At 36.0% G+C, this 27,675-nt stretch overlaps 2 protein-coding genes across 4 annotated transcripts; both read right to left on the bottom strand.

Annotated features, from left to right (window-relative positions):
- Window positions 1–18: 18 nt before the first annotated feature.
- On the bottom strand, window positions 19–18,769 carry LOC114457836 (CD164 molecule, sialomucin). Of its 2 annotated transcripts, XM_028439945.1 has the most exons (6): window positions 18,500–18,763; window positions 16,467–16,547; window positions 7,395–7,469; window positions 6,895–6,990; window positions 4,119–4,187; window positions 19–2,995 (listed from the first exon to the last, which is right to left on the bottom strand). In XM_028439945.1, exons 1-6 carry the CDS (start codon window positions 18,567–18,569, stop codon window positions 2,838–2,840), a joined length of 549 nt encoding a protein of 182 aa, XP_028295746.1. In that variant the 5' UTR covers window positions 18,570–18,763; the 3' UTR covers window positions 19–2,837. The 2 variants fall into 2 exon arrangements, with proteins under 2 accessions (XP_028295746.1, XP_028295747.1); XM_028439946.1 differs by lacking the exon at window positions 6,895–6,990 and having other exon boundaries at window positions 18,500–18,769.
- A 2,724-nt stretch (window positions 18,770–21,493) lies between these two features.
- On the bottom strand, window positions 21,494–27,150 carry ppil6 (peptidylprolyl isomerase (cyclophilin)-like 6). 2 transcript variants are annotated; one of them, XM_028439942.1, is made up of 8 exons: window positions 26,758–27,150; window positions 26,587–26,682; window positions 25,076–25,285; window positions 24,150–24,212; window positions 23,886–24,036; window positions 23,702–23,761; window positions 21,719–21,854; window positions 21,494–21,621 (listed from the first exon to the last, which is right to left on the bottom strand). In XM_028439942.1, exons 1-8 carry the CDS (start codon window positions 26,917–26,919, stop codon window positions 21,510–21,512), a joined length of 990 nt encoding a protein of 329 aa, XP_028295743.1. In that variant the 5' UTR covers window positions 26,920–27,150; the 3' UTR covers window positions 21,494–21,509. The 2 variants fall into 2 exon arrangements, with proteins under 2 accessions (XP_028295743.1, XP_028295744.1); XM_028439943.1 differs by having other exon boundaries at window positions 25,097–25,285; window positions 26,758–27,097.
- Window positions 27,151–27,675: the final 525 nt, after the last annotated feature.

The raw sequence follows: 27,675 nt of genomic DNA, 5'->3' as shown, positions 1-27,675 counted from the left end.
GATTGGAGGATACAGCAATTTGTTTAACAATATTTCAACTTTATTGAGTCAACATTGGGGGAAACTGAAAGCAACACTAGAAAACAAGGCCAAAAGGAAACGCTCAGAGGGAGAAAGGAGGGAAAGTCGAGGGCACGACGTGAGCAAACAGACTTTTTCAGGAGGCATTGTGGCATCTGCAGGTGTTTACACAACTGTGTTTAGGAAACGTTTTAAAAACTCGTACCTACACGGCATGGCACTTACAGGGTGTGTGCACTACAGCATTAAAGCCACAAAGCAACAACAACTGGATCTCAACACCTTTCATGGATCGACTTGTGAACCAAAGTAAGAACATTCAGTGCAGGAATAGCTCAAGTACAACTGTAGAGGACTTTATAGTGACGAGATGAGAAATGATGCAATGGGTAACACTTAGTGGTCGAAGCTTTACTGTTAGGACATAATCTTGGGTACAAACCATTGTTACAACCCAAACTGAACCTGGACAGCTTGTCACCATCAAACTGTGGATTTAAACTGAAGTTTTAAGGCTGTATGAGACAGAAGTTGAAGTAGAATTTTAGCAAAAAGCCTGTGTGTGGGGGGGGAGGGGGGACGACTCCTTCTGCTTTATACTTCTATGTGGATCATCACTGTTTTAAGGCACTTTTGCACAAGAGGTGAAGGAACCGTGTTAGAACATGTGACGCAGATTGAGTTTTTGAGTGAAAGTCTAATGTGGCTCTTAGTTTGAAGGACTTAACGTGCCCAGGCAGGACTTCCTGTCACATGTGCGTCTTTGGGCTGTAGCCTCATGCCATGGGGTGAGCGTCTGTTAAAAGGCGTGTTAGCAGTGAGCGGCAAAGATCATGCTAAATAACGTCAGCAAAAATCAGACTGAATGGTCACTATTTAGCAACACTGCGTGTTTAGATGAGTTGTTTCTCTTTTGGCTGATCCACATAGTGAAACACAAAGGCAAACTCACAGACAAAGCTCGTCAGCACTATGGCTTAATGCACATTATTTCAAGGCATTCTTTTAACCAGCAATCAGGCCAATCACAAGTGGGACCAAATGGTTTGTTTGAGCATCATTTAAATACCTTAAAGTGAAGGCAATGAAAGAAGGGATCAACACAAAAACACAACATTAAGCATCCAGCATGCATTAATGAAGTTAAAAAAATAACATTTAAATTAAACAATCCCAACACTGACGCACAACGAGCCAAACACGGCTTCATTTGAACAGAAACAAGGCGTGGCTATGTACAGAAAAACAATCAGCACAGCCGCCTATTGTTGCAATTCTGCACTTCATTCTAATCCTCTCATTTACAAGGCAAACACAGAAATCAGAGGTTGGACTAAAGTCACCCTCCTTCTCTAATACTCAAGATCTGAAATCAAGCCTGAAGTTTTTATTCACTTCTGTGGGTTTAAATAGAAAAGAAACTCACATTTATAACACCCAACAGTCAGGAATGGCCGTTCTGTTCATTCATTCATTCATTTTGGCTTTTCTAACCAATAAAGCTCTAAAGCGTGAGCAATGAAGTGGGTGCAAGTGAGAAAACCTTTCAAATATCAGACTTCCACAAAGTCACCATCAATATGATCCTGCGTTTCACGCAAAGGAGACGGATTCTCTACAATCACAGCCAGGCTTTTAAACACTAAACAGTGGAAAAAGTTTGCCCACAATACTCCTGACCAGAAAACGTCAGCAACTTTGATAAGTTCTAGACGCCGTCACCAAGTTAGCGATAGAGGGAAAGTCTCGACTGACCCGAGGCCCAAAAGCCATAGCTGTGGACGATATAGAAAAGGCTCTTCAGTCCAGTTCACACAAACATCAGCAAAGCAAAAAGCTCTCAAACACGACAACACGCAGGCCTGAAGCAGGAAGGAGAACACTCGTCCTGTTCCTTCTCTGGACAAAAGGCACTTCACTGCTCTCACTGTCCACACAGAGAAAAGTGCATGCGACGTACTGAAATCTCCTCAATAACACACTATTTAAAGATGTGACTAAAGTCCTATTTTTGCAATCATTCGTTGGAACCGGGCCATAGAGCGGAAGTGACCGCGTTAGGGCTCGGGTGGAGCAGATCAGACATCGGCGAGGTTCAAGTCAACTGCAAGTTAGCACGACCACAGTTGCAAAAAAAAAAAAAAAATCAACCAATGTTATTGCCTTAAACTGGACGGATAGCAGTCGATTAGACTTTTCTCTCCTCGGATTCCTCATTGAATCCTACAGCAGAAAATACACAGCAGTTCTAAACCTGTGGCCTGGTTTAAAGATGATTGGGTGCTGCTTTTAGTTTTACTTTTCCTGTTCGCAGGTTACCTCACCTCTTCCACATCAAGCACAAAAACTAATAACAGCTGGTTGGAGGAGAGGAAACCTGCAACGTGGCCGGCTTAAAGCAACCGATAAATTCAACAGCAGTGAACTCAAACAGCATCACCAAATCTATGTTTCAAAACTGATGTAAAAGCATTGATAGAAAATCTAAAACAAAGCTTTAGTAACACAATCCTCCTCAGATCATTCAAAGTGCATTAAGGGAAAGAGCAGCTTTCAGATGGATGAAGCAATCCACACATTCTGGGTCTGAATGCCCTGAGCATACCTCTGAGTGGCTGTGGAGGAAATTCCCATACATACATACATACATGCGTGTGCACTATGATACAGACTACAAGCTGCACAGACGTTTAGCGTTCAGAAAAGAAACCTGCTTTGAAAACACTGTTTGAGTGGCCCGGGGTGCTGTTTCTCCGGGTGGGTTAGGGTTGGTGTGAAAAAGGGTTGAATGTTGTGGATGTTGAGGTGGAGCTGCTTCACAGGGTGTGGTAGTTACGGTCCTTTGATTTGCAGAACTTGTAGAGGAAGAAGACGACAGCCTGCAGGCCCAGGACCAGCACGATCCCACCGATGAAGCTCGCTGCGTCGAAGGTGGCGTTCTTCTGGGGAGACACTGTGGTGTTGGTGGCGCTCGCTGAGGTTGGGGGGGGGGGGAAGCAAACATTCAGTATCCTTCAAGAATGTTTATAGTATATTTGAAAAATCTATTTACTTTATTTTTTTAAAAAAAGGAGTGAATCACTTCAATAAGGAAACGGTTTTGATTATTACACTTTTTAAATAATTAATTAATTGATTTTGGTGTTTAAACAAAATTAAAATCTTTCAAAGGACATATTTTGCATTTTTTTGTACTAAGAAAACATTTTGGTTGACAAAAAAAAAAATCATTTAAATAATCATGAATTCATTTATGATAAAATTATAGTGATTATTATTTTTTCTATAATCGAGCAGCCCTACACTGCATTAACCACCAAAAACAAAAAAAAAAAAAAAAAAAAAAAGTGTTGACCTCTGAACAATAAATCAAAACTCATTTACTTGGAAAAAAAAGGATCTCAAAGGTTGAACCCGTCGCTAAAAAGTTTCATTTTATTTCCACTGTAAACACTCTCTTATAGATATTATTGGAAAGGTTTTGTGCACTGCATTATGGGATGTAGAGTCCCATACACAGATGTATAAAAGTTTTTTACCTTCATTCTTGTGTTCGTCCTCAAAAACTCAAAGTCAAAGTGACTCCACAACACATTTCTAATGTCTTCAGAGACTAAAAGTTGTGGCAACAAATGTTTATTTTGGGATTTACATGAAAATATCCAAGTCTGGATTAAATTAAATGTCTTGCAGAGTGAGGAGATAAACTAGAACAAAAACAGTCAATCCAAATAATCATCACATAATGAAATGCGTAAAACTTTTCTGATAATGTCAATAAAAGAGTGTTTACAGTAGAGATACTGTAAAAACAAACTTACAAGTGGCAATTTCAACCTGTTTTTTTTTTTCCAACAAATGATCTTGGATTTATTGATCTATGAAACCTACACTATGGAGTAATCCTATTATAAAAAATGTTAGGTGTGTTACAAGGTCAGCTTAGTGAAATCATTGTTCTCAGTTAAAAGGTCATGGCTTCCCCTGAGTTTCCTCTGTCTGTAAATCAGACATAACTCTACCTGAAGAAATGTTCCCATTTGTTACATTAACTGACTTCATGCTGATGTAGATTAGGGAACAGGCTCAGAACTCACTGGTAGGAGGGGGAACAGGGGTCGTCACATTGTGACTCGATGCGGTGGTGGAAACTTCAGTTCCGTTACCTGAAGTGGAAAACATCAGTTAGTTTGTACACAAAACTCCTGAGACACTTCTTACAGATTCATCTTTATGAGTACATCCAATCTTTTTTAGTGGCACGGGTTAATCAAAATTTTTATTTCCTCTGCCATTTTTGCCTTTAAAATGTTTAACATTTAGAAATGGCTGCAACTGTTTGTTTGCTTGTTTTTTAGTCAATGGCTGTGTTTGAGGTTGTAGTGTATAGTACATTAGTTTGACATTTCAATGAGTATATACTGTCTACTATAAACTTTAAGAATGATTAGGATGGTGACCGTTCCCAATGAAGTATATTTTCAAGTTTCCCAAGATGCATTTTGAACCTTCAACGACAAAAACCTGAAACAGACTGAAGCTAAATATCTGAGTTGATTTTTTGAAAGTCCTGAAAGCATTTTAAGCAAGAAAATGACCAAGTAGAATATCAACATGTGGTCATTTGATCCATAAAACTCGCGGAAACATTTTATTCCGACATGTCACATTTCATAGATTCCATATTGTCCTCCATTGTGCAACTGACAAAGCTTAGGGTCAACTTCCAAACAAGAGCCCTATTTACAAAAGCGTTAAAAACTAAGGGAAGACGAGAAGAGATGCTTTTATTCTGAAAAGGGAATGTTTGATTTTTAGCTTGAAGCCAGTCCCAGGGTGATTTTGCATTTCGGTCACAATGTATCACGGGGCGGTTGAGTATGACCAGTGTGCCCACAGTACATACTTAAAAAATGTCCCGATATAATATAGATCCAGGTATGTCTCGCATACTCAATCTTTCCATACTATCCAATTTGAACGCACTATATACACATTTTGACGTCAAACTTAGTATTAGTACGTATAGTTACACGATACACACGGTACTCCTCGGTGCCAAATTGTAACGGTTCCTACTATACAAGAAATTCTATACGACGGTACTACCGTGGATTACGATATTACTGGTACCAGTTTCCACTACATAACGGCTGTCTCTACTCTCCTCCCGCCTTCTCACCACACAGTCTAGACTCACTGCACGCTACACACGTGAAAACAAACCCACTGCAACCAAACTACACAGCTGCTGAATGATTGGCTGTTTGCCTGTTACTGGTGACTTCCGGAGATATGATCGGCTGTTTCCGCACACTGGGTCCGCCCATCTGTGAGCTGATTGGCTGTTCGTGTGTTTCTGTCAGCAAGAACGAACTCCATGAAGAGAGCTCCGCTTCGACAGAAACTCTCTTCAAAACAAACAACAAGCTAAAGTTCTGTCTCGCCTGGACGCGTGCACGGCTTACAGTCATAAACACGAGACAACACATGACAGACACACCGGGACCGAGTGGCGGGTCTGCCACGGCGGCGTCGTTGTCAGAGGCATCACTAATTTTTCTCAAAAAACCAAACTCCAAAAGTCCCATTTGGAACTATTTTGGCTTTAAACAAGGCAGAGACGGTAAAGCAATAGGAGATCTACTGTGCAGGCGCTGTCACCAGCTGTAGGAGCCAAAGGAGGGAACACTTTATTTGTTTGTTTTTTCTGCACGGACTCAGAGCGATCTTTTTTTATTTTATTTTATTTTTTATTTACAGAGATATTTACAATGTACGAACAATATTTACAAATTATATACATACAAAGGAGGGATCACATCCAATCTCAAAACACCAGTGACGTCACCCAGAAAAATATAGTTTTCCCAGGGAATCACTTCTTGTTTATTGTATTTTATCCTCTGGTTTATTATGTTGGAGAAGAAGCATTATTGTCAAATAGTTTTTTTTTTTTAAAGACAGTGGATTTGTTATCCTAAGTTATTTATATTAGTTAAACATAAATTGATGTGCAAGGGAAACTGAATTATTATTTTTAATTTCAACCATATAAATTCTAACTTCATTTATTCATTTTTTTATTGCTTATATGTTTGTGTTCATGTACTCTTGTCATGCACCAAACAACACTATAAGTAATTAATAAGTATTTCTAACTTGTAAAAATACATTCAGTTCATAATAATAATTAAAATAAGGCTTCAGTATCGCGATATTCCTCAGAACCGTGATACTTTGTCTGGTATCGTGTCGTGGTTACTCATTTTGGTATCATGACAACTCCAGTAGTACGTTAGTATGACATTTACAACACAACTATAGTCTTGACTAAAATGCAACTTTGGTTTCAGTCAAAATTTGGTCATCAGGACTATTTCAGTTATAGTCTAGTTTTAGTCAACAAAATGACTAAGATTTTAGTCTACTAACATATACAGCATAAGAGTTTATATATTTTTTCAAAGATTGATCAACCTGATTATGGACGGTATTAATGTTTTTAAACACTGACACGTGATCACATGAGATCTGATTTGATTTCGTCCCATGTGACAAAATGATTGTTTAGTGTTTATTAGTTGACAAAAATCTATTTCATATAGTTTTCGTTCACATGGATTTTTTATAATTACTCAGTCTCGTTATTGTCACTTAAAAAAATGCAGTCGACGAAAACCATGAAGAAAGTTTTCAGTCTTCAAAATTAACAGCAATAAAGACAGGAAGAGGAAGAAATGAGTCACTTTCCTATAACAGAATAAACATCTTTAGAGAGTTCAGTAAAAATCTACTGAAACCGTGGATTTCCCCTGATTTGTAAAAGTGAAAGTTACTGACAGTGACAGACTTGTGGCAGAGAGCCGTTACCTGTGGTGGTGCTGCTGCTGATAGTGGAGGCAGTGGTGACAGGGATTGGGAGGGATGTAGTGGTGGAAGGGGGAGAAACTGTAGTACTATCTGCAGCTGGACAAGAAAACCAACACCGACACAAGGATGGAAAGAGGGAGGGAGAGAACACCACACAAACAACAACAGTGATTAGGCTCATTAATGGCTTAACATTCTCACAAAGTGTGTTAAAATGTTCTTACAGACACAAAGACGAGATGAAAGAGGAAGAGACCCAAAGCACTGACACTGATCATTACCGAGCACCTTAGTGGACCCCAACAAAGTCTACAGAGCGGTTCGGAATCATGTTTAACCCAAAATGTCTCTGTGGACTCTCTTAGAGCAGTGTTAATTAACTTTATTTAATTATAAGACATGACAAAACATCCTGCAGCACATGAGACCACTGGGCTTGTAGGTGCACGTAAATGAAAAGTTATCCTTACAACTTCTGCTTATAGCTGCTGTCGTCTTACCGTCACATGTTGCGTTGACACACGTGTCGTTTTCTGAGGTGAGACTCATGTCACGACAACCAACGTCAGTTGAATCTGAGAAAGAAAAAAAAATCAAAATATTAAAAAAATAAAATCAGGGAAATGGTTGGGATTTTTTTTCTCACATTAACACTATCACTGTGTTTAATATGTTACGGTTTCATTTATTCAGACAACTTTTTTCAGGAAATGTACTTTGATATGACATGTTTCGACTGCCAATGGTCAGTCTTCCTCAGAGGTGTCTGCTGATCGCTTTGATGTGTCCTTATGAGTTATTTTCAAAGCGATCAAAAGGTCTGAGGAAGATTTACATTTCAAAGTAAATTGAAACGTAAATTTCCTGAAATAAGGTTGTCTGAAACCTTAACATGTTGTTTCAAAAAAGACGACAAAACAAACTTGGTGGAATGTAAACATGTATATCCATGAGTGATGGAAACCCTTCTTTTATGAACACGTCATCCACAATCATGGTAGTTTACATTGAAGAACCCAATGTTCTTCTTTTTCTTTGTCCAAAGTCATTAAACTGTGTAGTTCCTTTATATTTGAAGTTCTGCACCCAGCTCAACGCCCTGTGCTGTGCTGTCACTAACAGACATTTTTATATCTCCAGGCTTTATTACGTTAAGATTCCCACCATTCTTCTTTCTTCACGAGTTTGCCTTTTTGTTGATGTCATGGCAACCAGAAATTCCTCCTAAACCCAACATTAAGTTAGCATTGAGCACCAGCAGTCAGCATGTGCCAACAGGATTTCCACTGCTTGCCCAGATTTACCTTTTTGTGCACGTATATGAATTATTATATTGTATTGTAGTACTGTATAATCATCTTTTGCATAACTGCATGTTTGCTTTTATTCTCTGGGTTTGCCCTTTGGACATATATCATCACATTGAAACACTGCCAAGCATTGCCTGACATGAATACTCCAAGAAAGGGTTGACAGATGTATCAAAATCATTTTGTTAGTTATTGACTGCGTAGCAAGGTTTTACTGATTAACAAACGTGACTAAGCAGAGTAAATGGAGGGGGAGGGGGGGAGATCAAAGTCCATGAACTCACCCTCGTGTTTGTTCACCAAAAAGGTGCAATGCTTAGCTGACTCACAACTGTGGACACATTTTACATGCACCCAGTCATATATATATATATATATATATATATATATACACACACACACACACACGCACACACTGTATATGTTCCACTCATCATGGTTGACTTTTAAGCTGAACCATGACTGGAAGGAAATAAAAAGCTCAAATAAGGACTGTATACAGTCGACTGAACCAAACCTCTTGGTATAATTATAGTCAACACACACTTTCAATGTGTAAAGTAACACACAATAAATGAATGACTAAAGCTGATATGGTAGACAAACTTTCCAAGGTTCTGAAAAAGAAAAAGAAAAGACATACCAGTACATGTCGAACAATTCAATTCTCTAATATAAATTAATTAGATTCGAAGCAAAAACCTACATTGATTACACCTAATATTTATTTCAAACCATAAACAGCTTTTTAAATATTTAATGCTAAAACTGACACTTGATTAATAAGTTGCATCTGAGTCGGTATGACCATCCAATAGTTTTACCTCACTAATGACGGAGCTCCTTTCCAGCTCCGATCAGTGCAGGTGAGAAACAACAACATGAACAAACCTAAAATCTATCTGATGCATTGATCTTTATTCTGGGTTTATTTCATCTGACTTGAGTTGACTTTAAAACAGGTTTTGTTTTTTTAAGGAGAGTATCCTCCTGTTTTAGTAATCCTCTTTTTGTTTGCATTTAGTTACACTTAGTCTAGTTGAAGACAAACATCATGTTTTCCTTGTTTATTTGTAGTAGTGATGCACCATATTATCAGCTTATTATTGGCTTTAAAATCAAGTGAATCTGGAGATTTCCAAGCGGTTTGATTTTTTCCTCATATATATATGTGACACAAATACAAAATGTATACAAACAGTATAACTTAAACCTGGTTCTGTGTTAGGCATCATCCTCTTAATGTTGCTATGTTTCTTCCTTCTCCATTGCAAGTCTTTTTTACTTACTGAAGGTTTGTGAATAGCTGTTACAATTACAACTGTAATAGATATAAAGTCACTTTTTAATATGGCATTTCCATGTATGCCCAATATCACAATATTCACTAAAGGTTCCATAAATCTACTCTTTAAAAAGGTGAATAGAGTTGGAATAGAGCCTAGTATCGTGTCAGATATTCCAAATTTATTCGATTTTATTCATAAGGGTACATTTTGATTTTCTACTCAAATTGATTTTCTATTCAGTTAAGGATATTCCAGTCACAAAACCAATTTTACTTAAAAATGGAAGAAATTCTCAAAATCTGACGATACATTATGATTCACATGTCACAATATGATATAACCCGATACTAAACAATACAATCGCAATAACAAAATTGTATGATAAAAATAGTAAATGTTAACTAACTGTAATTTAAGTACCATTTTAAAAGACAAGTGGTATGTTTATTAAAATGTCAAATTATTATTGTTTTTTTAAGTTTTGCTTCTACAACAGTTTTTGATTCTATTAAGTTGTTAAATTCTTCTTTTTTTTAAATTACCACATACATACATATATTAAAGTGCCCAGTATGTTTTATGAAAATAAAGTGCAATCAACTTCCAAACCAACATGCATTAAGGAGTGAGTAATTTTAACATGGTATGATGTGGTTCAATGATACGTAGTGATCGGGCGTTTACGTGCTATGCATATGTTAGCACAATTAAATGTGTTGTTGTTATTGTTATATAACATTAAAAAATTGATTTGGACATTTTTTTGGGATTGATAAGATAATCACACGGTGAAATATCACAATATATCACTGAATCAATGTTTTCCTACAACATTAGTTAAGTAAAAAGTAACACAAAATTGGTGAAAAATGAATGTTTACATTAAGAATTGAGCCCAAAACACTGCATTACATACAATATAAAAAATCATGAAATGATCAATTTTAGGATTTTAATGAATAAATATATCGCCATTCAATAGAAAATTGATTTAAAACAATACTTTTTTTTTTTTTTAAACGCAGCCTTAATTGTGACTTTAATTCATATTTAAATCGCTAGTACAGTGCCCGTCGGAAGTATGTATTCATGTGGGAGCTTAAGTAAAGTTGTCAATTATGGCCAAATGTGTGTGTGTGTGATGGTTGGACGCACAAAGAGGTGTACATACTCTGTAGTGTTATAAAGGGGTATATTTGGAGGTGCAAAGTAAAATAGCTTGTGCAATTTTCCTGGTTTAATTCTATGAGACATGCGCATGATAAATTGAAAAATAAAGTTTGCAACAATGCTGCGGTTTAGGTAGAATCTGATAAAAGATTCAAAGACACATAAAAACTATGCATTTAGCATTTAACATTTGTAAGTGCAGGGGTGCTTATCATTCAAGGTTAGTAATTAATATACAAACTGATGTAACTTAGTGAGCAGACTGAGAATAACTTCATCTATAAATCATGTGTGTGGCTCACACTTTCAGCGGAAACATGGTGTGTGTGTGCACGATATTATGGTTAGAGCTGTTAAAACCTTTCCTCTTTGTGGCACCGTGTAGAAAAAGCGCATGCACCCACGTGTGTGTGTGTGTGTGTGTGTGTGTGTGTGTGTGTGTGTGTGTGTGTGTGTGTGTGTGTGTGTGTGTGTCTCGCTACCTGTCCATCTCTCCTCCGTGGGCTCACTCTCAAACACGCGCATCAGCCGCTCACATGCACGCACTCAGTGACTCACATCAGGTTGAAATGAGTGTGTCTCACGCCCAATGCATGAGACTTGAGAGCTTTGCTAGTATATCAGTGTGAGTGCAGCCGCTCAGAAGGCCCTCCCTCTCTCCGGTCTAACCCTCTGTCCAGTTTAATCCACGTCGATTCCGCTGCGATTTCGAAATAAAATGAAAATAAACATTTTGAAACGTAATCACCAAATACGTCCAAAATATTGGATGCACACTCGGCGTGTGTGCAAGCTTTTTAAAAAGTTTCAGCTCGAACAGACACTGCGTCAGGGAGACATGCGCTCCACACACAGACAGAGACAGAGACAGACAATCCTTGCTTTAATAGATAGATTTCCAAAGTCCTACTGTATACCTTTTACATGTGACCTGACACTGTGGCTAGAGTATGTTACAGTAGTGGGGGTTTAGGTCACGCAGATGTTATCTCGCAGACAGCTGTGAAAGGCTGGCCTCGCTCTCACCTTTCTCAGAGTGGTGACACTATCACCACGGAGCACATCCTAACAACCCGAGCTGTAAACGCCTCCCACAGTAAAGCAGCTAAACACCCAAGTCCAACCAGTGCTGCTGAGCTGGAGTGCACACGTGTAAGGTTTCAGCGTGTAGAACACCCAGCAGCAGCAGAATGGACGCCAAAGGCATGTTATAACAATCTCTACACTAAAGATAAACCTGGTAATGACAAAGAGGGAAAGATTGACAGGAGAAAGCTGAATCATTTAAATAGGTGAGGCATTGCTGGCCAAGTAAAAGCTGCCAACCAAGCACAGTATGTACACAAACGGAGTGATTTTTTAGCAGCTTTGACCTCTGCTTGAAGCCACTTTGTGTGTTTGTGTGTAGAAAGACTATGTGGGACAGCAGAGCTAACACCAATCTACTCTAAGCTGTAACCAATCTTTATTTCTGGTAAACACAGCCAACAATATATATGTAAAGAAAACGAAATGTTACTGAGCTTCCTTCCAGCATGAAGATAAGTACTTACAACCACTGAAAGTTATTGGGCTTTTTCCAAAAAAATGACAGACTCAATCCCTGAGATATACAAGTACAATATATGAGTGGTAGCCTACATTAGACCAGTGGTTCTCAACCTTTTCAGGCCACGACCGCACATTAAATGTGCCAGACATTGGGGACCCCCACTGTATCTGAAGGTGGTTGAACACGGACATGAACAGTGAAGAACAATCATGTGGACACAGGGCCGTCTGTAAGGGAGAATAAAGGGGAGCGCTTTTTGGAGCCCATTTATAAAGTCAGCAAAATGATGGTCCATTGTTCTATGAATCTGTGATAACCACATTTATTTATTATCTAAATAATATCCACTGTTATCCAGGAAGTTTATTACTCTTTGCTCCATAGTATATAATCATCTTATAGATGTAAATCCTCGTTTTAATCATACATAAAATTGGTTAAAAGTGACCAAAAATGGTGTAAAAGGTGGTGAAATGATTACAATTTGTTAAAAATTGGTTCAAAGTAGCAAATTAGAGTGGCCAAAAACATAATGGGCATGACAAATCGTGAATGTGGTTAAATTGGCAAAAAAATAACCATGAAATATGGAGAAAAGAGGTTAAAAGTAACAAATATGGGTCAATATATGCAACATTAGGTGGGAAAAGTGGTGGGAAGGGTATCTAAGTGGCAAAAATATCTTGAAAATGGAAAAAATTTGCAGAAAAGCCATTGAAATTTGATGGAGAAGTGTAGCAAAAATACATTAAAAGGAACAAAAATATGACAAGAAAAAGGGATGAAAAAAGGTTAAAAATGGCAAATTTGGTGTAGTTGCTGAAAAAAGATAAAAAATAAGCAAAAATTGGCCCAAATTATTTAAAATAATTATCTGTTTATGAAGGCATCATGACCCCAAGGTTGAGAACCCCTGCGTTAGACAAAAAGATGGAACCTCATCGCTCAAATACAAACGACTTAAGCCTGAAACTTTCCTCTGTGTCGTTATAAAACTAAGTGAGGAGGCCTGAGGCGCTGCTGTGCATCTCATGAGACGTTTCATTCTGAGATCGACTTGTTCATAAATCCAACCTATAAACTGCAGCGCATTGGAACAGGAACTTAATTAGTATAGGGTGCTTTCTGCACAGGGTGCTCCGTCTTCCTCTGACAATACAGACGTGTTATGATTATTCAGCTGTTCTTACGGTTTTCCTACCACGCCCATTTTAACAGGAGGAAAAAAAACTGTCTAATCATGAATAGTTAGGTTATGTTTTTCACAATATTTTTTCAGTAGAAAAAAGAGTTTCATTTCCTTCAGAATGACTAACAGTAACGTGAATCTTTAACCTACAAGTAGACTCACCTCTTCCTTGTACAACCCACATGTTCCTGTTCTCCCCTACAACACGTTAACCATATCAATCTATTTATTTTGTCTGTGAGTTTTAAGCTTTTATGTCTACTACTCACATGTCTTTTTCACAAGTAGGTGCAGTTAGCTCACCTTTCCCGCTCAACCACTCAGCAAGTCTAAGAGACAATGCAGGACGAGGGCGTGGGATCAAATCTCAATGTGGAGGGAATATTAAGTTTGTGGCGCTGACAAACAGGTCGACTCCTTGGAGATTTGAAGAGATCTGCTTCCTGGTTCTGGGTTTGTTAGACCAACAGGTGACGCCGCTTGCTTTGCATAAAATATCTTATTATTCCAGCCTTAAGGCAGCTAAAATGTAAGTTGTGAATCACTGTGTTTCTGTCTGAGTCACTACCCCAGGCCTAGAGCTTGACAGCGCAGACTATTTGGCTAACGTTTAATCCTATTTTCACATCTGTTCACATCACGCTGTCACCTTTTTCTAGGACAGAGCCACATGTATCTAACTCAAGGCCCGGGGACCAAATCCGGCCCTTAAGAGCAGTGTTTCTCAAACTTCAAGTACCCCCTTTCTAGAGCTGCTCAATTAATCGAAATTCGATTATGATTATTACACCCCACGATTACAAAAATAATCAAGAAAAAACTTTTTTTTTTACATGTTTTATTCGCTAAATAAAACAAACCCACTATTTCGTAAATCTATAAATAATAAAGCTTGGCGCACACATGTTATTACTAACTTTGAGTTGTTTAATCCATGCACATGCAAGCTCCTCCCCTCCTCCCCACCCCTCTCAAAGCTAAAGCCATCCTGCAGGCCAACCCGAGGAAAGTTGTTGCTAGTGATCTTGAAACATGGCAGGAGAAACGCAGCAAAAACACTTAGTAAACAAGCAAAGCAAGTCAAATTCTCTGAAACACTTTGGGTTTGATGATGAAGACCTAGAGCAAAGACACATCATGTGCAAGAAGTGTTTTGTTTTGTGCAAAAGTGAGTATACTTGATTTTAGTGTTTGAAGGATTTTATTTTTTTTTAAATAATTTATTTGATGTTTTTTTTGCACAACAAATAATAACTTTTTGGTTGACAATTAATCGTTTGAATAATCTTGATCATTTTTTTCTATAATCGAGCAGCCCTACCTCTTTCTCTGACTTTTGAAAGCAAGTACCCCCTTTGGCCGACTACTACATTTTGCTCAGAATTCTGTGAAAAAACAACTATAGAGCATAATGATGGAATGAATGAGTGATACATTTTTAAAAATCTAACTTTGTAAATAAGTGGAATGAAACAGTATTTAGTGCCTCCTGAATAGATTTATTTCAATAGTTTTTTTTATCATTTATGGTCACCGCCCTCCTGATGTGGGACCTTTGTATTTTCAGTTCATGTTCTAAACAAGATAATTTTTTGTGTTTTCTGTCATTTTGTGTATTTTTTTGTCATTTGTCTGTTCTTTCTATTATTCAGTATATTTTTCTCTTATTTTGTGTATTGTTGGTATTATTTAAATTATTCTATCTCAGTGTGTGTTTTTTGTTAGAGGTCGACCGATATCGGATTTTCAAAGGCCGATACAGATCCAGATACCGATTGAATTTTTTTTTTTTTAAATTCAGCCGATGGCCGAGATCTAAAGCTGATTTTGGAAGCCGATATACTGTTTTTTTTTTAAAACACATTGATTATGAAAGACATAAGCACAATTACAATAACTGCTGACTGAAAGACTTCATACGCTGATATTTTATGGAATATATTTGTGCATGTGGGTCACTAATAGTGTTATTGTATGTAATAAATTTATTTCCTCATTTGAAATAAAATCATTTTCTAAAAAAAAAAAAAAAGCACATGAAAAGCAAAAATAACTCCATTAGTGTTTTTACTGCTGCTGAATCTTGTTTCATTTATCTGATAATGAGTTACATAAAGTCATGATTGATAAATATGTATCTGATTTCCTATAATTAAACCAGATCAAGCTGATGATTTAATCATTCAGTATATTTAGGTGTAATAATATCAATAGTTACATTAGTCTAATGGGAACAGCTTTGTCTGTGAACACGTGAAATATAATTAAAAAATATTTGGACGGATTAATAGTGACATTAATAGTATGCCAACATTTATTTCACACATGTGACATGTTTAGTTTTTATCCTTCCATACAAGTGTTAAATCTGACATCATCAAATCGGTGGCTCTCTGTGGCTTTACGACAGTAAGACGTGTTCTTTTTACTTGGTCTGTTCCGTATTTGCAGTGGTTAGCGTTAGCTCTGTGTGTCGGTGGGTTAGCTTAGCATAGTTAGCTTTAGTTGAGTTTCCAGTTCATAATCGTTGCTACAGGTTCATCTCTGTCCCCGTGTTTGTGGAACTTTGGGTGGATCTGACGCACGCACGCGCACACGAAGGGGGCGGTGGCGGTGCACGTCAGAGCTTCCATAAACAACGTTCCGCCCCAGAGAATAATAAGTTGACAACAAACAGGGGCAGTTTTGGTCCGTGGAACACAGGTTTTTTGGGGTATTCTTAGCTAAATTGAGGGACAAATGACTAATTTCCAAGATGGGAATTTATCATTTATATTGTGGGATGACAAATTCTTACCGGTGAGAATGTTTTTGACGATAAATCATAAACGATAATAAATCGCACATTCCTACAGGACACCCCTACTAAAATGATCATTTATATCTTAAAATCTGATAAATATGAAGATTGTCCCAACCTCCTATGATGTCTTTTCTTCTATTCTGTCTAAAAAAGATCTCGCAAAACGACATCTTCAACTCTATAATCACTGCCGTACATTCACCCTTTAATCCAGGAGTGACGTGTCCACAGTGCAGACAATGAAAAGACAAATACTCACTCTCTTCTCCTGAGCAGTTCACCCACCGACAGCCGTCATTTAAGACTCCACATGATGTGCACGGTTGAGAGGAACATTTATCTGGAAAGAATGCAAGAATAATCATTTAATGGGTGTATTTCATGCGTTTGCTCCATTATGTACATTCTTTCAATACCTGTGAAATGAAATTAATGACACACCTCAACTGCTGACGTACAGCGTTAAATGCTTGGAATTTGTCTCACCAGTAGCTGTTTTTCTTCTTACATTTGCCACTAACACTTTTGAAGTGAGACAAACCTTAAAAAATAAAAATGTGTTGCTTTAAATTATCTTTTGTCTTTTTACTATTCTCCACTTGGTTGAAAAATTACAGGCAGTCAGGGTTCTCATTATTTTGTATGTAACGTCAAAGCTGCAGCACCCTGATTTGTGGAACTTGAGCTTGAAATGCAACAATAAATAAATTAAATTGCACACAACTCAGTAGTTGTACTCCAAACAAGGTAAAAACTACCAGTTATATTCCCAGTATAAATAAATACCCAGCACTTTAGTTGTATGTTTAAAATCACCTTATTGTTGGATTACATTTTTACTTTCAAGCCCTATTTGAAACCCATTTTTCAACCGTCACTAACTTTCTACTTCCTCATTTTAAGTGCAAGGGTTTCACTTTGAGTTATTAATTCTTATTGTGAAATAAATATTTTCATGGGTCATATTACATTTATGAGCTGGGGCTTCCTCTTTAAAATTAAACATTAACAAGAAGACAGTCAACATCCCCCATCAGATTGGTTGTCATTATAACTCACAACCTTTTCCTAAATGTAAGAACTTAAATGTATACATAAGAAAATATTATCACATCAGAATATAAAATTACTAAATATCTTAAACAGTTTGTAAGAAAAGCTGTCCCCTTTGAAGATACTTTGACAGAGTAAAAAAAAAAAAAGGCACAAGGGCAATAACTAATAATTGCGCACTTCTCATTTTCGAACTCCATCAAAGTATTGATACCCTGAAGCCACACACCGAACTTGGTTATCGTATCTTAAACATTTTATAAGAAAAGTTGACCCCTTTGAAGATACCTCGAACAGAGTCCAAAAAACAGAACAAGGGCAATAACTACAGAAAAAAATAATTGCGCACTTCTCATTTTCAAACTCCATCAAGGTATTGACACCCTGAAGCCACACACCAAATTTGGTTATCCTATCTTAAACATTTTCTGAGAAAAGCTGTCCCTTTGACTCGAATGGACGGGCGGAACTCAAAATATATCCCCCTACACACTTTGTGGCAAGAGATAATATCTTCATCAGTAAGAATAGCACAAAGAAGTTTAACATCTTTTATAAAAGCTTCTTGGATACCACTAAAATACATGCTCAACACTGTGGTGAGAAATAGGCAATTTGATATGTATTGTAAAAACAAAAAACTATTGTTTTGTTCTTATGCCCGCTGCAGGATAAGGGCACTGTAATTTGACATCAGCCTCGTGTGTGCCTGGGCAATTTTAGACATTGCTTTATCCATTAAATCTGAACACACAATGGAATCTGATCCTATTTCAAAACATTGTTATAATAAAAGGAATTGGTTTTACATAAATCTGGATTCTGTAAATAAAAAAGATTTTAATCTTACAACGTGGTTCATAACAGATATGAATAAGCAGCAGTTTCAGTGGAGTTGGAGCGTTAGCTGAGTCTTGCATAACAAGCTGATCTGGTTCATGATAACAGATTAGCTGAATACGACACTTAAGTTCATACCAGTTATAACTCCGTGTTTACCGCCCATTTTAAATCAAATTAAAAACATGTTGGTGTTTTTGTTTTAAATAAACAAGTGTAATTTTAGCTTTTAAAGCTTACAGAAGGGGTTGAACGGATCTGGCAACACCAGTCCCCCTTAAACCCTAACCTCAGCTCCTGACTTTTTCTTGACAAGTTGCCAGATGCAGAGTAGAAATAAGAAAAGTGTTGTTAGGATGTGTTGTTACAGCAGTGTTCCTACGAGGTCACGTGTCTTACCTGCCAGCGAAGGGAGCACTGCGCCAATCAGAGCCAGAGACACGGCGAAAAACACCACCTTCAGACACATGACTGCGGATAAACGACGACACAGCCGGCTCCGGCGAGCAGGACAGAGGCGTGTGGAACCGGGAAAACGTCGAGGAATGAGACCGTGGTGGCTTCACAGCGTCCTTTACACCGTCTTTTCTCTCTGTGCGTGGACGACGCGACGCTGTTTCAGCTGCTCAACGACACTGGAGATTCACTTCCTACTTGGCAGGTCATGTGACCCATTCTCAGGGGGCTGGACAGTGGACACGTGTGTGTGTGTGTGTGTGTGTGCGTGCGTGCGTGCGTGCGTGTATGCGTGTGTGTGTGTGTGTATAATAGAGTGACTGTATCATCATCCACCTTCTTCTTCTTCTTCTTCTTCTTCTTCTTCTTCTTCTTCTTCTTCTTCTTCTTCGACACATGTAAATAAAGAAATATAATTTAGAAAGTTTAAGAATAAAAAAAATGACTCAACTCCTTCTTATTAATGTACACCACGAGTGTCAAACTCATGGCCTGGGGGCCAAATCCGGCCCTTTGGAGCATCCAATTCGGCCCGCAGGAGGAAACAAGAATCGATGAGTAAATGAAACTCAACAATATTTGCAGAGGCTCACAGTTTTTCCAGTGCTTATACTGCATGATTGAAGTCATATATAATGTTAAACTGTTGATAATAACTCAAAATTCTTACAAATCCTTAGATTTTTCCCTCAAATTTCCACAAATTACATAATATTTAACGAAATCTAGAACATAATACAGTGAGTAGGGTACACATATTCTATTCTTTTGTGTCTTTATTTGCATGTTTGGTATTGAAGTAAGCCAAAAGTAACTAAAAGTAATCTGTTACATGATTTTGATATAGTAATACTGACTGGTTCCACTTTTTAACAGGTAACTTGTAATTGTACCGGTTTACTTTTTTAACATAACCCTTCCAACCCTGATTATTATTATTATTATTATTATTATTATTATTATTATTATTATTATTATTATTATTATTATAATAATAATAATAATAATAATAATAATAATAATATTACATATTTTCCTATTTTATGTATAAGTAGAAGTGAACTAAAATTAGTTTGACACCCCTGATGTACACATACATAAATATGGATAGATTCTGGACATATGTGTGAGATAACTTCAACTAGAGCAAGGTTTTTCAACCTTGGGGTCGTGAACCCATGTGGGGTCGCCTGGAAATTAAATGGGGTGGCCTGAAATGTCTAATAATAATAAAATAAAATAAAATGATTCAAATTACATTTTACCATTTTTTTAATACATTTAAAAAAATAATTTGTTTAATTGTATTTAGAATTTTTTTAGATTGCGTTTTTTTATTTTTATTTATCTAATTTGCACAATTAAAAAAAAACTATACATAATATCACAAAAATAGACATGCGGTGCAGGAAGAGGCAGAAAGCACAAAGAGCTTCAATAATAATTATTGTTTTCAAATGAAAAACACCACACAATCTCAAACAACTGTATTATATACTTTCACTTTCTCAAATATACGTATATCTGAAGTTCAAATAAAATGCAGTATATAGAAATATGTGAGCTGGTGCATATTGTCACTTTGTGCACTAATTCTTACTACTCTGTATTTGTAACACATGTTGAAGGTTATCAAACTTATTATAAAAAAAACAAATATAATTTCTGATATACAATATTTATGAATGCCTGTAGGAAATAATGACTTAATTTTAGTTAGTTGCATTCTTAAATACAATTGATATTGATTGGAGTTCAGAGGCCAATATGTCAATAAAACGAGGGGTACTCCTAATTTGAAGAGAGGCTCAGGGGGTACACGAGACAGAAAATGTACGGAAACACAAATTCTTATGATACACAAAATATGATGAATCAAGACAGAGAAGCAAAACGCAAGTCAATTAAAATATGAAACTTTCATTTGTATTGATTAATAATAAAGGCAAACAGTATTTCTGGAATACAATTTAAATTCATATTTCATATGTTTTTGAGTTTTAAAAAAACTCTATAAAGAGACAAAATGCAGACACTTGAAACCCAAGTGGATACTTGTTTTAAAATGTGATTATCTGATCCAATGGCCACATTATCAACATCCTTGTCTGTATTTAGAATAATGACCAATTTGAGCATTAATATAGTTAAGAAGAAAGGGATTTCTTTGTTTCTTTTGTGGTCATTTTTTTGTATTTTGGTTGTCATTTTGTGTAATTTTTTTTGTTTTTGTATATTTTTCTGTTATTGTGTATCTTTGTGGTCATTTTTTGTATTTTGGTTGTCATTTTGTGTCATTTTTTTTTTGTTTTTGTATATTTTTCTGTTATTGTGTGTCTTTGTGGTCATTTTTTGTGTTTTGGTTGTCATTTTGTGTAAAATTGATTTTGTTTTGTATATTTTTCTGTTATTGTGTATCTTTGTAGTCATTTTTTGTGTTTTTAAGGGTGATTTTGCTCATGTAGTTGTCATTTTATGTATTTTTCTGTAATTTAGCATGTTTGTTGTGTAGTCATTTTGTGTATTCTTGGAGCCATTTTGTGCGTTTGCTTTGGAGGGAGCACAAAATTTGTCAGTTGACCACTATTCACTTCACTATTTCGACATTATTTCAGAACTTTAGGTTTAATGTGGCACAACTAGCATTTAGCAAGTGGCTCAGCATAGATGTTTTTTTACTCATATTAGTAATTATGCTTCTTATTTAACAAATGTAGGCTATTTAATAATGTTCTACTTGTCATCATAACCCATTAAAGTGTCGTTTGATTACAAGTGTGTAGGCCATAGACTATCAACAGTGAGTGTGTTAGTGAGAGACCTAATGGTTCTTTAACAAGAAAAAAAACAAATACCGTGCAGTTTTTTTTGTTTTGTTTTTTTTTTGTTTATTTTAAGCAACATAGATATTTTAAAAGGTGCATTACAGAAGCTTGAGTGAAAACATTTTAAGTCATAATGTTAACACTCCACAGTCTGTAATTCTACACTCATCCTTGGGGCTTTCGATGTAGGTTGGAGATTCCTCTAATTTCTTCAGCACATCAGCACCTTCAACCACTTGACTGGCAAAGGAAAAAATAAAAAATAAAACACAAAGTCTTAGCAGGAGTCTGTACAAAAGACAAAATAATGCACAATGTGACAGCTCGTGACACCAACCCAAAGGCAACATAGGTGCGGTCCATCCAGGGCGTTGGACCTAGGGTGATGTAGAACTGTGACCCATTGGTGTGAGGACCCTTGTTGGCCATCCCTAAAGTGCCACGCTTTAAGTGAGGAATAGCGAAACACTCATCTGAAAGAAACAATCACATTTACAGTATACATTTTAGGACTGTCATGGTATTGACGATATCATGATACCGTGGTATTACAAGTGCCTTGATATCGTCGTGGTTATGTCACGGTATAAAATAATGAGTCATGCTCAAAATTAAGTTTTGGTTTGGCCTGTAGTGGACAGTTTCAGAGTAAACTACAAGTACCATAATGCTTTGGCAGCATTTACAACCAAGCTCCCCCAGAACAGCTCAAGGGCTCAAGAAATAACAATATGATTAATAATAATAATAATAATAATAATAATAATAATAATAATAATTAAAATGTTAGTGGATACTTTAAATGCTCAGAGATTACTCCTAACCTTAAATATTGACTTGTTCAACTTTCTCTTGAAAAACCTAAAATTAAGCAAATCACGGAATAAGGAAGTTTGCACGTCTTTGAATTCCAAGTCTGTTTTTGATGTATTTGGCAATTGAAAATTGAATTGAAAATTGCCAAATACATTGTAATCATAGGAGTTATTATTTTTCTTCCGCAACGTCTTTGTTCTAGAACTCCTCCAAGGCTATTAATGCAGCACTAATGACACGTGTGTCATCTCATAGGGGCAACGTCAATGATAATTTGTCGGCCTTTTTGGACCCAAAATGTCAAGGTCAAGTGTCTCATATCTCCATGAATATTTATCGTACAAGTCCGATGCTTACATTTATGTAAAGCTCATCTCAAGTGAAGTATTTTACTTAATTAGACCAAAGCTGTAGGACCTACCACTAAAAAGATCGCTAGGGGTCAAAGGTCACATAAAAAAAAAACTTTTTTCCCTATAACTTGGCCACAAATTGAGATACAGTGCAGAAAAAAAAAAAAAACTTTTTTTTGCCTTGCGAATACAGGTCTTGCTTTTTTGAGTATATTTATAAATCAGTCATTTTACTTGTACTTAAGTACGTTTTAAAATAAGTAATTCGTTACATTTTGACACCCAACCATTACTGAGTAAATTATTATTTTTTTGTTTTAAATTGATCAAAGGACACTGTCAAACCACAAAAAAATGAAATGACCAGACAACAATCAAATGTGTGACATCATAGCCGACCAATCAGATTAAACATAATGCACAGCGTCAAAACAACAATGAATGGAGGTTATTTTCTCAGCCTTAGAGTTCATAAATGTAGCTATTATTAAATATAAATTAAATTTATTAGTGTTATTTTATTTTAAAAATAATTGTACAAACCTTCTATTTTATACAGATGCCTTTGTGGAAAATAAATTAAGTTTTAAGTTTAATTAATTTCCTTTATAAATTTATACATGAGATGTTTACTGTATGCAAGGAAACCGTGGCAACATTTAATACCAAAAATAAACGTGGGGGGTGAAAGTAACTAGTAACTTTTTACTTTTAGTACTATTTAATTGAGCTACTTTTTTACTTGTACTTGAGTATTTTATGTATGGCTTACTTGTACTTGAGTACAATTTAAATTCAGTAACAGTTCTTCTACTTGAGTAGGATATATTAGAACTCTTTACACCTCTGAGAATCTGTATCTGTTAGTAGGCTGTATTCAGTTTATAATGTCATAAATATAAAAGTATGACAGTAAATACTGTCAAAATAGTGAACAGACAATTTCTCAATGGTCATTATTCTTGTTATTGTTAGCATTGCTGCAAAAAGTGTGACGTCCTGTAAAATCGTGAGCTTTCCCACAATATTGCAAGAATTATGATTATGCCAAACTGTGAGATTTAGATATTGTTCCATCCCTAATAAATATATGTAGTAGCTCTGTGTGCTGGTTCAAATCCCAGCTTAGCACAATTCGACTTTTCCCACACCTTCAAAAGTTGGTCCATAGATGGACTGTCCTCCGTCTCCTCTTCTCTCAGTGGAAATATCTGCAGAAAGGTTAGTTAAAAACGTCACTGTGATTCTTCCAACACGCATTATTAGATCTGTTTTTAAATATTATATTTGAAATAAAATCATTCAAATGTGTGACAGTGTTGGTCAGTACAGCACCTCCTCCTTGCACCCAGCCATTGGACACAATCCGGTGAAACAGTGAACCCTTGTAGCAGAGAGGGAAGCCACCAGTCTGGGACAGTCCACACTCCCCCGTGCACAGCGCCTCAAAGTTCTTCGATGTCTTTGGACAAACGTCTGAGAACAGCTGAGGAGACGAAGGACTGTGATTTTTATCACATGGATTTCAAAAGCAAAACATCAAAACTGTATAGATTGTATATTATGTCACCGGGTGATAAGACTTTAGAGTTTTCTCACCTCAAACAATAGCCTCCCCACTGCTTCACCTGCTATCATGATGTCCATGAAGACAAACTGATGCTAAAACAAATAAGAGAAAGTAGTTTTGTTTTTTACTCTTTCAAAATAAAACAAACTGGAACAAAATAAGAGTAGTTTGATATATATTATATCCATAGGATATCTGGCTGATATCAGCCCAAAAACTAATATCTTATTTTATTGGACTGTATCTAAAATCTCCAATATAATATATATTTTGTTTTTTGTTTTTTTCAATATCTTCTATTTTATTTTTTCATTTATTTTATTCAATCTATAGAATATTCTTATTCTAAAAGGTTAATAATATGTAATCCCTTTGTTTCTAATAAATGGGTGTGTTTTGTTAATAATTAAGCCTTTACTAACATTCCACACTACAAAATATGCCCTTTAGAGTATCTAATTCGGCCCGCAGGAGAAAGTAATAATTACAAATTACAAAATAATTCAGTTGTTGATATCTCATCCCCTCCAAATACACATGGATACAAATTTTCCATGCTTATATCACATGATGGCAGTCATTTTTTGTTTCTCAAATTAATAAAAAAAATTTTTTTTTCCAAAATCCTGCAATTTTTAAAAAAAAATTTTACTGAATGAGATAACAGTTGTTCATAATATCAGGGAAATGTAAGTGAATTTAAGTTTAAGATAATTTAATGCTTGGATATTGTCAGTCTCATATACTTAAGTCATTTTGAATGCAAAAACTTTCACTTAAGTCTTATTTTGACTGAGTAACTTTTACTTATACAAGAAATTTCTGTGTTTTCACTCAAGTAATGAAGAGGAAACTCTGATTATATCTCTGTTACATTCAATTTGTGTGATTTTTTGTTATAAAGTCCCACAAAAAGTTCCATATGCTTCATCGTTTTCCACAAAATATTATTTACATTACTGTTTTGTGAACTTGCCCCAGTTTTCTTGAGGTGTGTGATGTAACTTTCCTCAGCGAGAGCCTTGAAGGAGTCACGCGCCTGAGTAAAAGTGAAGTTCCATTCCTTTTCGGCCCAGTTGATGAGATCCGTGTCATTCCCGAGGAGCTGACCATTCACAAAGCACATCAAGCTGCTGGAGTACTCCAGTACATCACCACGCAGCTCCTTCAAGCACAAAGAACAATGGACGTGTTGGATGTGACTCAGCATTTTAGTGGAAACATAACATCCCATACCAGCTCTGTGTGAATAGTAATCATTGTAGAACTAGCCTTTTTTCTTTTTTTATTTATGAAACATATGCTGAAAGAGGCTCAAACTTCCTGAGATTATTATGCTTTTACATTATTTATTATTACCATTTATAATGTGTTCAATAGAAGCACAAATTATATCTGATATACATCTGTATCTATATATATCCTGTTTATTAATGTATAATGGCGGCTGTTCTTTAACCACCAATAGTGCTGCTGACACACATGTGCATTGTGGCCTCATAAATACATTAAAACAAATAAAATTCAAATTTCACTCATATTATTAACTTGTTTGAATAATATTCTGCGTGCATCGCTTTATCTTTGTTTTTTATTTTACTTTGCAACTGACATACAACAAGACAATGACAAAGACAAACAGTGTAAGATGCCGAAGAGACACTCGAAACAATATTTACAAATCGTGTGCGTTCCAGTTATTGTGTGGACAGTAACTGGAAGGGGTGGGAGAAGAAGAAATACTGAAAATAAATCACTAAATTGGTATAAGAGATAAAATAAAACTGAATTCAAAGAAGAAAAAAAGCAGATAAAGATAAATAAACCGTGAAAGCTCTACACACAAATGTGATGAAATTAAATAATAATAAATAAAATCCTATATATAGCCCTGGTGTTCCAAAAGAAAGAGTGGCCCAACCTGGCAGGCAGACGAGAGACGCTTCATATTTTTAATCTGACCAAATAATGGGAAGTTTGGAATAACACATTGACACAAAAATGTAAAAATATACATTTGGATTCAATCGCTAAATCAAACACTGGAGAAAAGACACTGTAAGTGTTCTCATTACATCTCATTATTGTGGTTCAAACATAAAGCACGCAGCCAAACTTACTGAAATTATCTAATTCATTTGACCAAGATCGTATGTGGATTTCAAAGTCCTAATGGGAATAAATAACAATAAAAAAAATAGATTTTGCCTTTTTTTTTGCTTGAAGTATTGATGTAATAAGTTACAATGGCCTTGTAGTGAATGGATTAGTGGATAATAGTTTATTATTGCAATGGTCAGTGGTATTAATATGGTTATAAGGCTTTATATGGTTTATTATAATTTACAAATGACAAAATTCTGCTTCTTTTCCCCTGACCTGCCTTTACAGCTCATGTCATGATTCATGAATGCATGCATGATTTCTGAATGGACAACTGATGATCAGATAATAATGATGACCTACCCTCTTCTTAGAGGAAAGATACGTGAGCCAGTCAAGTTCAAGCAGCGGATGGATTTGTGGCTCCAGAAAGTCATCTTTGAACTTCTGTTTCAGGGCCTGTGGTACACAGAGACACAGGTGGAACACCTCAAATCAAACTTTAAATACATTACACATCAAGTCATAGTTTACCTCGGCAACACTTTTTGCAATATGAAAAACGTGTTCTTTGACTAGGCCGATGATTTCTAGTCGCGTTTTTGTTTTTGACTCCATGTCTGTGAACCTCGTATCTATGGCGACGGCTGTGTTCCAAATCCCGCACTGATGTACTCGCACTAAGTCTGACGTCATAACGATGCCGGTCTAGTTTATGTAGCGACCATTTTAACTGGTGACCGACTTCCGGTAGCGTGGCTCGTTGCTGTAGCAACGGCAGATGTTGTCAAAGAGCGCCAGGGTGCTATGCTGCCCTCGTCGATGCCGGGTAGCTTTTATTTTATATGTATTACTGTATAAAGTGTTAATATGTGATTGTGTTTGCAGCTCTGTGTGCGGACGCGTCATAACACAAAGTGGACTGTTGTAAACAGGAAGTTACGTGTCTCGCACTTCTTCAAACCCTATGTGTTTTTACAAAATCTAAAGTCTGTATAATGTGATAAAACAATGAACACGTATATGATCCGTCTCATAAAAATAAATAAACACCCAACGAGCATGCATTAGAGGAGACTTGTGCGTACTCAGCCAGCTATATTTCCCAGCATGCACTTTTTTCATTTTCTTCTTCACTTATTATTATTTTTCAATTATTATCATTAATCATTGAATTAATAAATGTATTCATCTACATCATCCTTCTACCATTAGTAGCCAACTATTATTCTTCATTGTTTTATTGGTTTTTATTATTATTATTATTTCGTAAATATGTTCTTTTCCTTTTCCTTTTATTTATTTATTCATTATTATTATTATTATTATTATTATTATTATTATTATTATTATTATTATTATTATTATGCCCAAACATTATCATTAATTATTTAATTAATAAATCTATTTATTTAGTTCATCCTTCTACCATTAATAGCCAATTACTATTTT

This window comes from Gouania willdenowi, chromosome 24 (genome assembly GCF_900634775.1).
Source record: "Gouania willdenowi chromosome 24, fGouWil2.1, whole genome shotgun sequence".
NCBI lineage: Eukaryota > Metazoa > Chordata > Actinopteri > Blenniiformes > Gobiesocidae > Gouania > Gouania willdenowi.
The sequence above is the reverse complement of the archived record's forward strand: the minus strand, read 5'-3'. Positions and strand labels throughout refer to the sequence as shown.

What these genes read in the sequence shown, in the direction of transcription:
- LOC114457836 (XM_028439945.1), bottom strand. Translation starts at nt 18,569, where the DNA reads ATGTGTCTGAAGGTGGTGTTTTTCGCCGTGTCTCTGGCTCTGATTGGC. An exon ending in GAACTGCTCAGGAGAAGAGA is followed by an intron (nt 7,470 to 16,466) that starts GTGAGTATTTGT and finishes TTTCTTTCTCAG; the next exon opens with ATTCAACTGACGTTGGTTGT. An exon ending in CAGCAGCAGCACCACCACAG is followed by an intron (nt 4,188 to 6,894) that starts GTAACGGCTCTC and finishes TTTCCACTTCAG; the next exon opens with GTAACGGAACTGAAGTTTCC.
- ppil6 (XM_028439942.1), bottom strand. Translation starts at nt 26,919, where the DNA reads ATGACGTCAGACTTAGTGCGAGTACATCAGTGCGGGATTTGGAACACA. An exon ending in ATCTTTCCTCTAAGAAGAGG is followed by an intron (nt 25,286 to 26,586) that starts GTAGGTCATCAT and finishes TTGTGCTTGAAG; the next exon opens with GAGCTGCGTGGTGATGTACT. An exon ending in CAAGTTCACAAAACAGTAAT is followed by an intron (nt 24,213 to 25,075) that starts GTAAATAATATT and finishes TATTTGTTTTAG; the next exon opens with CATCAGTTTGTCTTCATGGA.